This window comes from Pyrus communis, chromosome 17, assembly GCF_041283825.1.
Source record: "Pyrus communis isolate YQ-2024b chromosome 17, ASM4128382v1, whole genome shotgun sequence".
Classification (NCBI taxonomy): Eukaryota; Viridiplantae; Streptophyta; class Magnoliopsida; order Rosales; family Rosaceae; genus Pyrus; species Pyrus communis.
Genome location: NC_142581.1, coordinates 25,925,235 through 25,939,434, shown reverse-complemented (window position 1 = coordinate 25,939,434; position 14,200 = coordinate 25,925,235). Strand labels below are relative to the sequence as shown.

Below are 14,200 nucleotides of genomic sequence, written 5' to 3'. Positions count from 1 at the left end.
TTATTCTCCGCATCCCCAATAGCCAATACCTGATATCCACGCCTACCTACGCGCCTTCTTCATACAGATTGTTGGATTTTGTAAATCTTCTTCTGTTATCAAACTCTCCTCTAATCACATTCACCTGTTTACCACTCTATTCATCATGCACAACAATTTCTGTCAATTTCTTCAAAAATCCATACAACTTTATTCTTCAAGTTTGAATAAAAATCTAAGCAAAAACTAGAATCTAATTAAACACACTTCATCAATTGTAAGAATTTCAACTATTTATAAGCACATGCAAGGTCCTTTTTTTCTCCGACGTGAGATTAAGACTCTCAACAAAATGCATGTAAATTCAGCAACTAAAATTAACAATCTTCATATATATATATATATATATATATATGTATATATATGTATATATTATCCTTATATTCTGAGAGACAGAAAGCATGAGATTAAGATTTAAATAACTTCCAAATAATTGAGGTGCATAAGGGAGGGACTGTTATTTTTGGAAGAGTGATATTTTTGCTTCGAAGGCAGGGGCAGAGCAAACTTTGAAATTTGTCAGAAAGTTTTAACTTTTCCCCGATTTAAAGAGGGAAGAAAGCGAAAAGAGGAAGGACTGGCTTTGGTTCTGTCCTTAATCCAATTCCTGATGATTGGCTGATATTGGAACTACCGCCACCCGCCACCCGCCACCAGCCACCCATCTATTTTATTCTTTTCTTCCCGCATTTTGAATGTTGTTTTCAAATATTTTTTACTTCACAACTTGTTTTTAATTTTATTTAAACTGAAATAAGACATACATCGTACATATTAATAATATTTTTATTTTAAAAATAAGGGTAAATCTCAGTTTACTACCTTTAAGTTTCGTGTTTTTCAATATTTGATACATAAATTTTTTTCGTCCTAGAGTCATACTTAAAGTGTTAATTTTGAGACAATCTTATACATCTATTAGTCTGGCTGTTAAGTCTTTCGTTAATTGATGATATGGCGTCTATATAAATAATGATTGGACGCCACGTGTGGGCTCCCGTGAATATTAAAAAAAAACATATATGAAAAAAAAAAAAAAACACTCAATCCGTCTTCTTCCAAGGACCAAACCAAAATCCACCTCTAATTCCACCAAGAACATCAATTGAAGAAGCTCAATCCCAAATCAATACCCTCAAATTCCACCAAATCCGCCAGCACATGTTCTCTACCCTTGTGTTCCTCTCCTCCGGACTCCTCGCTGTCGTCGCCCCCTCCATTTCCTGCAATCTTCTTTCTAAACGTCAAGATCTCGTTTTAGAGCTTCGAGATCTCAGAGTCGATGAGGGACTTATGGAGGTGGACGGTCTTGGACACGACATTGGCGACCTCGAAGGAGAGAATGTTGATGGTCTGCTTCTGGGTTTTGGCGGCGGCGGCACCGACACATGGTGGCTCCTCTGCTTCAGCGCTTCGATTCTTCTCTCTCCTCGGGTGGCTCGCTAACCGGAGCTGCTCCGGATCAGTTTCAGATTCAGGTTCCTCAGATTTTGGGACCCCAGAAAGTTTTGATTTTATTTTTTTTAAATAATCGTGGGTGTTTGGTGGGAAGGTGTTAGACAAATAAGGAATATGGTTGGAGTCCTTGTGTAATTGTATATAATATTATTATTGGAAGAATAAGCCGTCCTACAGCCGTCAAGCCGTCCTACAGCCGTCCTACCTTGTCCTACCTACACACTAGCCGTCCTACCTTGTCCTACCTACACACTAGGACGGCTACCTTGTCCTCTACAGCCGTCCTACCTTGTCCTACCAACACACTAGGACGGCTACCTTGTCCTACCTACACATTTGTATCATGTATATATATCCTTGTAATCTTGTAGAGAAACATAATGAGAAAAAAAGCATTCTCTTCCATTTTTCCACATTCACGTATCAATAACAAATATATTTTTTAGCCTACATACCTTTTTCTACATGGTATACAGAGCAGGTTTATAACCCTAGCCCTAATTTTTTTTTTTTCGGCAGCTTTCTCTGCCGTTCCCATGGCTGATTCTTCTTCTTCCGATGGTGTTTTTTCCCTTCATCATTTCGACCACCCGAATCTTGTCCTTGTATCCAAGAAGTTGAATGGTGATAACTACACATCCTGGGCCCGTGGCATGCAGCTTTCCTTGAGTGCCAAGAATAAACTTGGTTTCATCACTGGCGATATCCAAGAACCTTCTTCCTCCGATGACCCTGATGTTCACACGGCTTGGCGTCGTTGCAATGACATGATTCTCTCTTGGCTTCTGCATTCCTTGGAACCTGACCTTCAAGAATCTGTGCTTTTTTCCACCTCTGTCCAAGCTGTATGGGATGATCTTCGCGAACGCTTCTCTCAGAGTAATGCTCCACGCATCTTCCAACTCAACCGGGAACTTGCTGCAATTTCTCAAGGTTCTTCTTCTATCTCCGCCTATTTTACTCGCCTGAAAGCTCTCTGGGATGAGCTTGCTTCTTATAATGATGGCTGCACGTGCTCTTGCAACGCCAAGCATGACCGTCAACAACTCATGCAATTTTTAATGGGCCTCAACGAATCCTTTGCTGCTGTTCGTGACCAGATTCTTTTAATGAATCCCCTTCCCACTGTTCGTCAGGCCTGTTCCTCGGTGTCTCAAGCTGAAAAACAACGCTCCCTGGGCGTCCTCCGCTCTGTCGATCAACCTGCTGCTATGGCTGTTCGTGGCCCGTCCCGTCCCTCCTCTGCTCGTCCTCCCCTCCACTGCACCTACTGCAATTTTGATTATCATACCCGAGACACCTGCCATAAACTTCATGGCTATCCCGTTGGCCATCCCCTCCATGGCCAACCGTGGCGACCACCGCGCCGTGCCACTGCTTCCAGTTCTTCCCGCAGCCATGCACTTTCCAGTCCTCCCCGGCAGCCACGGTTTTCTGCTTCCCGGCCCCATAATTTCACCCAGGCCCATCACGTGCAAGGCACCCAGGCCCCCGCCTCCTCTTCTACTCCAGCGACCCACCAAGTGCACAGGGCCCAGCCCACTTTGCATGACTTGCAGCTTGCCATGCCTGACCTCTCTGCCGAGCAGCACTCCTGTGTTCTAGCTGCTCTACGTCACACCACCACCCCTCCTCAGGCCAATGCCGTGCTCACTACTGATTTTGCCCAAGGTTTGTTACGTGTCACCTCTCGTCATGGTCAATGGATTCTTGACAGTGGTGCTACAGATCATATTACTTCTTCCGCTTCATGTTTGGTTAATCGTTCTCCTTCACATTTGCCGCCTGTTTCTTTGCCTAGTGGTGCTTCCGCTCCCATTACTTTTACCGGCACTCTTCCTTTAAATTCATCAGTTACTTTGAAGGATGTTTTATGTGTCCCTAATTTCCGAGTGGACCTTTTATCGGTTGGTAAACTTACAGATGGATTATCGTGTTCCATAACCTTCTTTCCTTCTTGGTGTGTTTTGCAGGACTTGGTTTCGAAGGCGATGATTGGTGTGGGTAAGCGACGTGGTGATCTGTATTACCTTGTGGCCCTTACCTCTTCTCTCCCCACCCGTCAACCTCTCTGCAACATCATTACCATCCCCTCCTCCCTCTGGCATAGGCGTCTTGGTCACCCCTCCTCCACTCGTTTGCAAGCTTTAGCATCTAGCTCTCTTAATTGTACTTTTGATTCTAGTCATATTTGTGATGTTTGTCCGTTGGCAAAACAAACTCGTCAACCTTTTCTTTTGAGTTCAATTTCATCCACTTTCCCTTTTGCTTTAATTCATTGTGATATTTGGGGCCCGAATCGTCAATCTTCTCTTTCTGGTGCTCATTATTTCTTAACCATTGTGGATGATTTTTCTCGCTTTACGTGGGTCTTCCTCATGAAACATAAATCCGACACTCAACAATTAATTAAGGATTTTTTTTGCTTATGTCACTACCCAATTCCGCACTACCATCCAATGCATTCGTACTGACAATGGTGGTGAATTTTTATCTCTTCGTAGTTTTTTCTCTGATCATGGGGTGCTTTTACAAACTTCTTGTGTTTATACCCCCCAACAAAATGGCGTTGTTGAAAGAAAACATCGTCATCTTCTTGAAACCGTTCGCGCCCTTCGTTTTCAATCCCATCTTCCTATCAAGTTTTGGGGGGAATGTGTTCTTACCGCTACTTATCTCATCAATCGTCTTCCTACCCGTCTTCTCCATCATAAATCCCCATTTGAGGTTCTCTTTTCGAAAACCCCATCTTATGACCACTTCCACGTCTTTGGTTGTCTGGCATATGCCACCTCCGTCACTCCCACCACCAAATTTTCCCCTCGGGCTCATCGTTGCATTTTTCTCGATTATCCTCATGGACAAAAGGCCTATACCCTTTACAATCTCGACAATCACCGCATTTTCACTAGTCGAGACGTCATCTTTCACGAAACTACTTTCCCTTATGCCGTTTCTCACCCTCTTATCCCATCTTCTTCGCCTACCTTACCCATCCCACCCCCTCTGGACTTTACATATAACCCACCCCTTCCTGCCCTGACGCCTCACCCTCCTCCACCTTCCTCCCCTTCCACGCCTCCCACAGATTCCCTTGCTGCCCCATTACCCGTTCCTCCCCATGCCCCTGCCCTCTCGGCATCCCCTCCTTCCCTCCCCCCTCCCCCCGCTACTTCCTTACCTTTCACCCTTTTACCCACGGACATCCCTACCCCCCCCCCCCACTACCTACCAATCTTCCCCTTCCCCGCACCTCTTCCCGTGCCCATAAACCTCCATCCTATTTAAAAGACTACGTTTGCTCGCAAGTGATTCTGCCATCCCACCCATCTTCGACTTCGCAACCCGGTTCTACACAAGGTACGCGATATCCACTTTGTAATTTTCTCTCTTATCACCGTTACTCTCCCAGGCATTTTTCTTACATTAACTCTGTCAGTCGGACTGTGGAGCCTTCCTCCTTTGCCGAGGCTGCCACTGACCCCAATTGGCAATATGCTATGACTGAGGAGCTTCAAGCTTTACATGCTAATGGTACTTGGACTTTAACTTCCTTGCCCCCTGGCAAAATTCCCATTGGTTGTAAGTGGGTGTACAAACTCAAGCACAATTCCGACGGCTCTATTGATCGCTACAAAGCTCGTTTGGTTGCTAAAGGCTTCACTCAGGCTGAAGGTATTGATTATCATGACACTTTTTCTCCTACTGCTAAGATGATTACGGTGCGTTGTCTTCTTGCTCTTGCTGCTAGTCAGTCTTTGTCTCTTCATCAGCTTGATGTTAATAATGCTTTCTTACATGGTGACTTACATGAAGAAATCTATATGTCTCCTCCTCCTGGTCTTCGGCGACAGGGGGAGAATCTTGTGTGTCGCCTTCACAAGTCACTTTATGGTCTTAAGCAGGCTTCTCGCCAATGGTTTGCCAAATTCACTAGTGCCATCATTTCTGCTGGTTTTCAACAATCCAAAGCTGACTATTCATTGTTCACTAAAAAGTCTGGTATTTCTTTCACAGCTTTGCTCATTTATGTGGATGATATTGTGATTACAGGCAATGATGCTAGTGCAATTAATTCTCTGAAGTCTTTTCTCCGTGATCATTTTCGGATAAAAGACCTTGGTGATTTAAAATATTTTTTGGGTATTGAGGTTTCTCGTTCCAAACAAGGGATTTATATTTCTCAACGCAAGTATGCATTAGAGATTCTCAAGGACTATGGTTTTTTGGGAGCACGACCCATTGCTTTTCCTATGGATGACACAAAATTATCTGATAAAGGAGAACTTCTCAAGGATCCTGAAAAGTATCGACGATTAGTAGGTCGGTTAATATATCTCACTATCACTCGGCCGGATATCACCTATTATGTGCATGTTCTAAGCCGTTTTATGCACGAGCCAAGGATATCTCATATGGATGCTGCGCTTCGTATTGTTCGTTATTTGAAGGCTACTCCAGGTCAAGGTTTATTATTTCGTTCTGACAACCAGACCAAGTTAACTGCGTTTTGTGATTCTGATTGGGCAGGTTGCCCTATCACTCGCCGTTCGACTACTGGGTATTGTGTATTCTTGGGCGGTTCTTTGATTTCTTGGCGGACGAAACGACAGAAAACCGTTTCGCTCTCTTCAGCAGAGGCGGAATATAGGGCCATGGCAGGTACTTGTTGCGAGATAGTTTGGCTTCGTTTTTTGTTGAAGGATTTGAACATTCCTTTGGATGGTCCTTCCATTTTATTTTGTGATAATCAAGCAGCGTTGCATATAGCTGCCAATCCTGTTTTTCATGAACGAACTCGTCACATTGAGATGGATTGTCACTTTATACGAGATAAGATTGTAGATGGCACAATAGAGACCAAGCATGTGGGTACGGCACAACAGTTGGCAGACTTGTTTACCAAACCTCTTGGGAAAGAAAAGTTTTCGGGTATGTTACGCAAGTTGGGAGTTCTTGACATCCACTTTCCAACTTGAAGGGGAGTGTTAGACAAATAAGGAATATGGTTGGAGTCCTTGTGTAATTGTATATAATATTATTATTGGAAGAATAAGCCATCCTACAGCCGTCCTACCTTGTCCTACCTACACACTAGCCGTCCTACAGCTGTCAAGCCATCCTACAGCCGTCCTACCTTGTCCTACCTACACACTAGCCGTCCTACAGCCGTCCTACCTTGTCCTACCTACACACTAGGACGGCTACCTTGTCCTCTACAGCCGTCCTACCTTGTCCTACCTACACACTAGGACGGCTACCTTGTCCTACATACACATTTGTATCATGTATATATATCCTTGTAATCTTGTAGAGAAACATAATGAGAAAAAAAGCATTCTCTTCCATTTTTCCACATTCACGTATCAATAACAAATATATTTTTTAGCCTACATACCTTTTTCTACAGAAGGAAAAGGATGTGAAGCTGCTGGCCCGCAGGAATTCAAAGTTCAATTTTTTAACCGGAAGATTAACGATTTGGGGGTGTTTGATTTGATTAATGGGTCTTACAGTTCATACCTCGTCACCAAAATGCGTTGCGTCACCGCCTTGATTTCTTTATTGCGTGATTTCTTTCTTCTGGTGTTGTCGTAGTCGTCGGTGTTGCTTATTACCGTCACAATTAGATCTGCGTTTGGTTTCTCAGTCAGACATTCTCTTTCCTGTCGCTTGGAGTCTTTGTTCATCTGTTTGGTTGCCGAGAAATTACGAACAAGAAAAGGTGAGAAAAAATGTAGAATAAAACGTAAGTTTCAGTTCTTTGTCTTCTGGGTTAGCTGAATACATGCTTATTAGTGACATTTTACTTCTATTTTGTATGATTTCGATTGCCAAATGATGGAATATCCAAGATGTAACCTTTCCCTTTTTGTTTTACTTACATATGTCGGCAAGTGAGACAGCATATGGTTGTTGATATAACCAATCTATTGACGTTGTTCTTTTTTAGGTTTTTGCAAAGGGTGGAGGTGAAGAAGGTGGAGGAGAGAGAAGGGAGGGGAGCGGATGGGTGGGTGCGGAGGAGAGAAGGGAGGGAGAAGAGAGGTAGGGGTTGGGGGAGATGGGGGTGAGGTAGGAGACAGATCGGGTTTGCAGGGAAAAAGAAAACTTTTTTTTAAATTTTAAATTTTAAATTTTTTAATATTCATGTGGGCCCATATTGACACGTAGCGCTTAGTTATTGTTCACATGCATCACGTCATTAGTTAACAGAAGATTTAACAGCCAGACTAACAGATGTATCAAATTGTCCCAAAATTAATACTTTAGGTATGAATCTGGGATGAAAAAAACATTCATGTACCAAATGTTGAAAATCACGAAACTTGAGGGTAGTAAACTGAGATTTATCCTAAGAATAATATAAAGGAGAAATTCCTAAATCAAATATAAGATTGAGTATTTTTTGTTGAAGTATTGAGAATGACAAATCGAACTTAAATCTCAAGTGTAGAGATGAATGCTCTTAACTAACTAAGTTACAGGCCTTTTAGAACATTCAATGTAAAATGATTTGTTAAGTCATATAGCACTTTTAATGTTTTTGTGAGGAGAAATTGCAAAATCAATTCGTAAAATAGTGATTTCAAGTGTTGAAAAAACTTGATTTTCTTTGATACAATAATATATTTATATTAAGGGATAAAATTTTGAATTAAGCCACATAATAATTCTGTCGTATTAATTTGGTAGTGAACTTATTAATTACAAGAATAGAATTAAGACTTCCTATTTATAAGTAAAAAAACTTTCTCACATTAAAAATTTTGAAATTTCGATACGCTTGTCACAAAAGTATTCCTACATAAAAAAAAAATTTTTAAAAAAAAAGGTGTTTTCTACAAAAACATTCATACATAATAGGCCAGTTAAAATCTTTCAAATGATTAGAAAATTAGGGATAACGGTACAATAGGTTTTTCCAAGATGTTCTTTTAATTTGGTGGAGAAATCATTACTTCTTCTTGCCCGACTCCGTTAAATCCTCAGACTTTTTTAGTTGGATCAAACTTGGCCACTCATTTGGATAAGGAAAGTGCAATTTACATACCCAGTTTTATCTCTTACATATCCTTGTTGTCATTAATCTTCTTCAATACATTCAATCCGACAAATAAAACTTGAGAGAGATGTGTGAAAAGTTAAAAAATGGTGTACGGATAACACTACTCTTGGATAATAATGCCAAAATTCGACCATCTAATTAAAAAAATTTGGTTATATGCTTCTTCAAAAAATTTCGCCAAATGATGGAATAATTTACACTAAATTCATCTAAACTAAAGGGTGAGAATTTAACTCTAGAACATAGTAAATTGAAGATAAATGCTCTATCCGGTGAGACATCTGCCACTTGCCTTCAAAGTTAATTCTTGGTTTTCTTTGAGCTACTGAATAGTAGTTCTCACTTCCATATAGATGAATTAACATCAGCAGTGTTTTATATGCATTGCAGGCATCTGTATTCTCTTTTGTCATCACCACATGTGTTCATTCTACATATAATGCGTTTGTATGGTGAAGCGAACTTAACTACGAATGTGTTAGCTAATTTTGGCTTTTAAGACTCTGGTTCTAGAGCTTAGATTGATTCTTTCGGCTCTGGTGCTTTCAAATGTTCCATTCGTCTGCTTGTTTGGCCGTGCTTTCGAGATTCTAGAAGAAGCTGAGGTCCGACCGCAAAATCAATTCAGAATAAAAAGTGGTCTCTCTCTTTATAAGTCATTGCAAAGTTTGATCTTTCAAACTCATAGATTTCCCTTCATGCTTCATGCTTGTTTCAAGAAGCACCTCTGCTCAAAGGGTTTTAGTTCTAAGACCAAATAGTTTTCAATTGGGTACAATAAAACTACTGCATTATGCATAAGTTAGTACATGCGTTTCAGAGCTGAACTCTACTCTACTGCAACAAAAGCCCACCCCAAAATAGTATGAAAATAGAAAGATTCCAGATCGTGTTTCAGAGCTGAACTCTACTCGAACTACCTACTAAAAAGTTTTTGGGTCTTTTGTCATGAAAAACAAAAAAATTTGTGACTTGTGAGGTTTAATGACAAATACATACAAAGGGTCTTGGGTTTTATTTTCGGTCAGATCGTGTTTTTTATTCCCCAAAATAGTATGAAAATAGAAAGATTCCAGATGAAAAACAAACATTTTTTTGACTTGTGAGGTTTAATGATAAATACGTACAAAGACATTCTTGGCATCATGGACGAAGCTAGAAATTTAACTAAGAGGAGGCACCTTAAAAAATTTAAGCTTCTTTTTTGGACAAATAAAGCTAGTTCTTTTACAAATGCTGAAAAAAATTAATTACAAAATGCCTAATTTTATTACTCTATTGTCTAATTTTGTCTTTAATTGTTGACAATCTAATGCTCATTTGTACCAAATAACCAAATACATGCAACTCAACAAAGTTTAAACATTAGTGCGTGAGAAAAATATACAAGACAGAGGGGCATTTAAAAACTAAAAGAGGATTTTCACTATTTTAATATGATTAATTGAATAATCTGCAAAGTAAAAAAAAAAAAAATAGAAATGATTAATTGAATTATCTGGAATTTTTATAAAATAAAAAATAGGATAAGAGGGGGCATGTGCCCCACTGGGCCTTACCTCCCTCCGTCCATGATTGGCATGAAATGCACAATAAAACAGATTTATAAGTTTGGATCCACTGCATGTGTCTTAGAAATCGAAGGGGATTATAAGCTTCCACGTCTTTGCATGCCAAACCATACGACCCCATAAAACATAATCAACATTTTCTTCTTATTTTATTGCATAATATATAAGTTGAAATATTCCACATTGATTGTATCACTGAGAAAATAAGAGTTTAAATATTCTAACTCCACTTCAATTAATACTAATGCTTTTTGTGATAAAATCCTTACCTGACGAATTGTGCATATGGTAATTACCTAGTAGGGAACAATATTAATGTTGTTGGTAGTGGACCTTCTCCATCTCTCTGATAATTCTACAATATTTGCATGTTACAAAAGCAATATCATGAAGGTTTGAGAGGAACAAGTTAGCATCTCACTAATAACTACACACACACACACACACACACACATATATATATATGTTATGCAAAGGGATCTCTATTTTTTTTTTTTAAACGGGGATTAATTGTGAGGTCCATTCCACATCGAACTTTAACGATCCGAATCATCTATTTTGTAAGTCTCGATTCATAGATCATCCTTGCAAAAATTCAATTCAATCCGAAATCATTTGCCTATTTAATTATGAAGATAAAATTTTATTGTTTCTTATATAATAAAGTATTCGTTAATTTTTTTGAACCCAATTAGATGTCTTATATATTTCTGATTTGGCTAATATTTTGTAAGGATGATCTATAAGGTGCAACTTGAAAAATAGACAATTTGGATCGTTAAAGTTCGATGTGGTGTGAACCCCACAACTAATTCCTAGTTTTACAAAAAAAAAATGAAGATCCTTTCTCTTAAAAAATTTATATATATGTGTAGTCTCTCAAACTTCATTTTATCAATTGAAAATGAAACTACATAATATACACCAAACCGGTATGACCAGGTGTAATTTATCATTTAATTCTTGATTGCAAGGATGTTCAAGTAATTCTACATGAGAGACAATTACCCTCTTTAATGAAGTGAAAAATATCAAAAAGTCTATGTAGAATTTTAATGCTAAACAAATTTAAACAAATTTAGATAAAAATGTAAATAGGGTATGAATAATATGTACAAAATTTGCAGACCAAGTTCCGCAGCGACTAAGTTACTATTTACTTATTTTTATTTTTTTTAAACGATATTATCTACATTAAAGGAGAAGGAGTTGGTTTAGCTTCACAATAAGTTAGTAATAATGTGGTTCAAATTCGCTTTTAGCGAAAATCGAAGCTAAGACCTCTCACTGACAAGTAAAAAGAAATATCACTAGACCGTAGTATTAAGTTACACTATTTGAAAATGAATGGGATCAGGAAAATCGAAGCTGACAATTCAAGCCTTCTAGTGCTTGTTCCATCTCCTTCACGGTCAGCCCCGTCTACCACGCTACAAGCCTACACACATGGCGCAATCTCAGCAATCTGTGTGGCTTGTTTGTCAAAATTCAGAATCATGCGGCCACTAATCAACCTTCTAATTGATCTCTCACGGCATTTTTCCAATTCTCTTGTTCTGGCTTCGGCCATCACTCATTTAGGATGCGTAATGTATGGATCATGTTGATTAACTAATAGGCATGTACTGCCAATCAAACAGCAGTAACAACGATATATTCTACTCAAATGGAAATTGGTATTGGGCTAGGTTACATAATGGATCAATCACTAATTACGCATTGAATTCAAACAAATATAATACGTTATTATCATCCACATAAGTTGAATCTAAAACCTCTTAATTGGAGAGAAATATTATTAAATTGTAATACTAGTTGGTTGGTTAATCAGAATGTATGACCAATCAACTCAACTCATATGTAATACCATTTTGTTCATTCACTTTATCATCATATATGAAAATGTGCCCACAAACCATTTATATAATATGGGATTAGTGATTAAAAATGCGTGACAGTTCGTTATAATACCATTAATTAGAATGTCTCTCACCATCCCCTTCTTTCTATATCCCTCATTTTTTCTATGTTTTTTTCCTATTTTTTAACACAAAAATAAAAATCGAAAAATGAAATAATTACTAAACGGTGGTTAGTTTTACGGATTAAAGCTGAATTTGTTAGTTATTGTACGTCAAGGATGATACCTAGACCAGTCCAAGACCAAATACTAAATACTATTCCTAGTCTATTTATTAGTTTACGCGTTCGTTTTACGAGTCACAGTTGAACATAGGCCCGCAATTACTGCTCATGCAAAATATCTAACAGGTTGGGTACGCTATAAGCCTATAAAAAGCCCCCCTTGGTTCCTAAGTTTATCATCAAATCATAAGTTCAAGTTAATTAGCAACAAGCAGGCAAGTAAGATTCAATGACGATGATGAAGAGCCAAGTAGCTTCCCTCCTCGGCCTCACCTTGGCCATCCTCTTCTTCTCAGGTATTATTATACAAACTTCTTATTTATTTCTTTTCTATTTTGTTTCGTGTTAGTTCTAATATGCATGCTTGCCGGATGCAAATATTAGAGAGGGGTTGGTCCACATTATATTGTAACAATGTTAAAAGTGACGGTAAAGAGTGTAAAAGAGAATAACGATTGAGGATGAGTAATGCGGGTACATAGAAGTGAGCCGGCCAATGTGGTGATGAGATCATGAAATTAGATGAATCATCATCAAAGTATATTTATAATAAAATTACTGATTAGTTATGAAAAAGGTCTTAAAATGAATTCAAATTGTTTATTTATTTATTTATTTTTATTAATTTGATATATTTTACAATTGTATGTAAGATTTTCTGTATCAATATTCTTAGCATCTACTATGTTGAATATAAATGCAGGTGCACATGCAGCGAAAATCACTTTCACAAACAACTGCCCTGACACTGTCTGGCCAGCAACCCTAACCGGTGGCCAAAAACCTCAATTACCATCCACCGGGTTCGAACTAGCATCCAAAGCTAGCCAGTCAGTGGACGCTCCATCCCCATGGTCTGGTCGCTTCTGGGCTCGAACTAGATGCTCCACAGATGCCGCTGGAAAATTCTCTTGTGAAACTGCAGACTGTGGCTCTAGCCAGGTTGCATGCAACGGCGCAGGCGGAGCTCCACCAGCAACTTTAGTAGAAATCACAATCGCAGAAAACGGGGGTCAAGATTTTTACGATGTTAGCCTTGTTGACGGCTTCAACTTGCCCATGTCCGTCGCTCCACAACGCGGCACCGGCGAGTGCAAGGCCTCGACTTGCCCTGCGAATGTTAATGCGGCGTGCCCAACTCAATTCCAAGTAAAATCGGGTGATGGAAGTGTCATCAGTTGCAAAAGCGCTTGTGTGGCGTATGGCGAGCCGAAGTACTGCTGCTCTCCGCCTAATGATCAACCGGGGACATGTCCTCCCACAGAGTACTCTAAGATCTTTAAGGATCAGTGCCCACAAGCTTATAGCTACGCTTACGATGATAAAAGCAGCACATTCACCTGCAATGGCGGACCTGACTACATCATTACATTCTGCCCATAAGCATGTAATGAAATGGGATTTACATATAGATCATATCTCTCTCTTCACGTAGCAAATAATGGAGAAGAATGAATACCATGAATATCTTGACACATTGATGATGTCAAGAATTTGTAATATGAATGACAAGATCAAATAAAGGAATATATATATATATATATATATGTTATTATTTTATTTCGCTCAAAGTTCTTTGTTAAAAAAGACAATATATTTCATATGAAAAGAGTAAATACAAGATTTAATACAAACGAAGAATCTGAACCCAATATATATAAGAGGATGCTTGCAAACAAAAATATGAAATTATAACATAATAAACCCAAGTTGCAAAAACTGAAAGAAACGAAGGTTCCTTGAAGCCAATGAATCTAAAAGAACTTTGAACTCGTCGTCAATCACCTTGAGCTTGAATGGTAATTACCACATCTCGTTCACCTTAATCTCCTGCGTATTAAGGAACTTGATCCTAACATGCATGCAATGATGAGATTGAAAAGATAACCAAATACAATAAAATATTTCACATAAAAAC

The 14,200-nt window shown here is 38.9% G+C and overlaps 1 protein-coding gene and 1 long non-coding RNA gene across 2 annotated transcripts; both read left to right on the top strand.

The window, feature by feature from the left end:
* Positions 1 to 1,075: 1,075 nt before the first annotated feature.
* Positions 1,076 to 7,402, top strand: LOC148689718 (uncharacterized). Its single transcript, XR_015958562.1, has 2 exons — positions 1,076 to 1,591; positions 6,911 to 7,402. It is a non-coding gene; the product is annotated as an uncharacterized LOC148689718 (long non-coding RNA).
* Positions 7,403 to 12,422: 5,020 nt separating this feature from the next.
* LOC137707803 (thaumatin-like protein 1a) lies at positions 12,423 to 13,842 on the top strand. Its single transcript, XM_068446719.2, has 2 exons — positions 12,423 to 12,578; positions 12,986 to 13,842. Exons 1-2 carry the CDS (start codon positions 12,512 to 12,514, stop codon positions 13,663 to 13,665), a joined length of 747 nt encoding a protein of 248 aa, XP_068302820.2. The 5' UTR covers positions 12,423 to 12,511; the 3' UTR covers positions 13,666 to 13,842.
* The last annotated feature ends 358 nt before the right edge of the window (positions 13,843 to 14,200 follow it).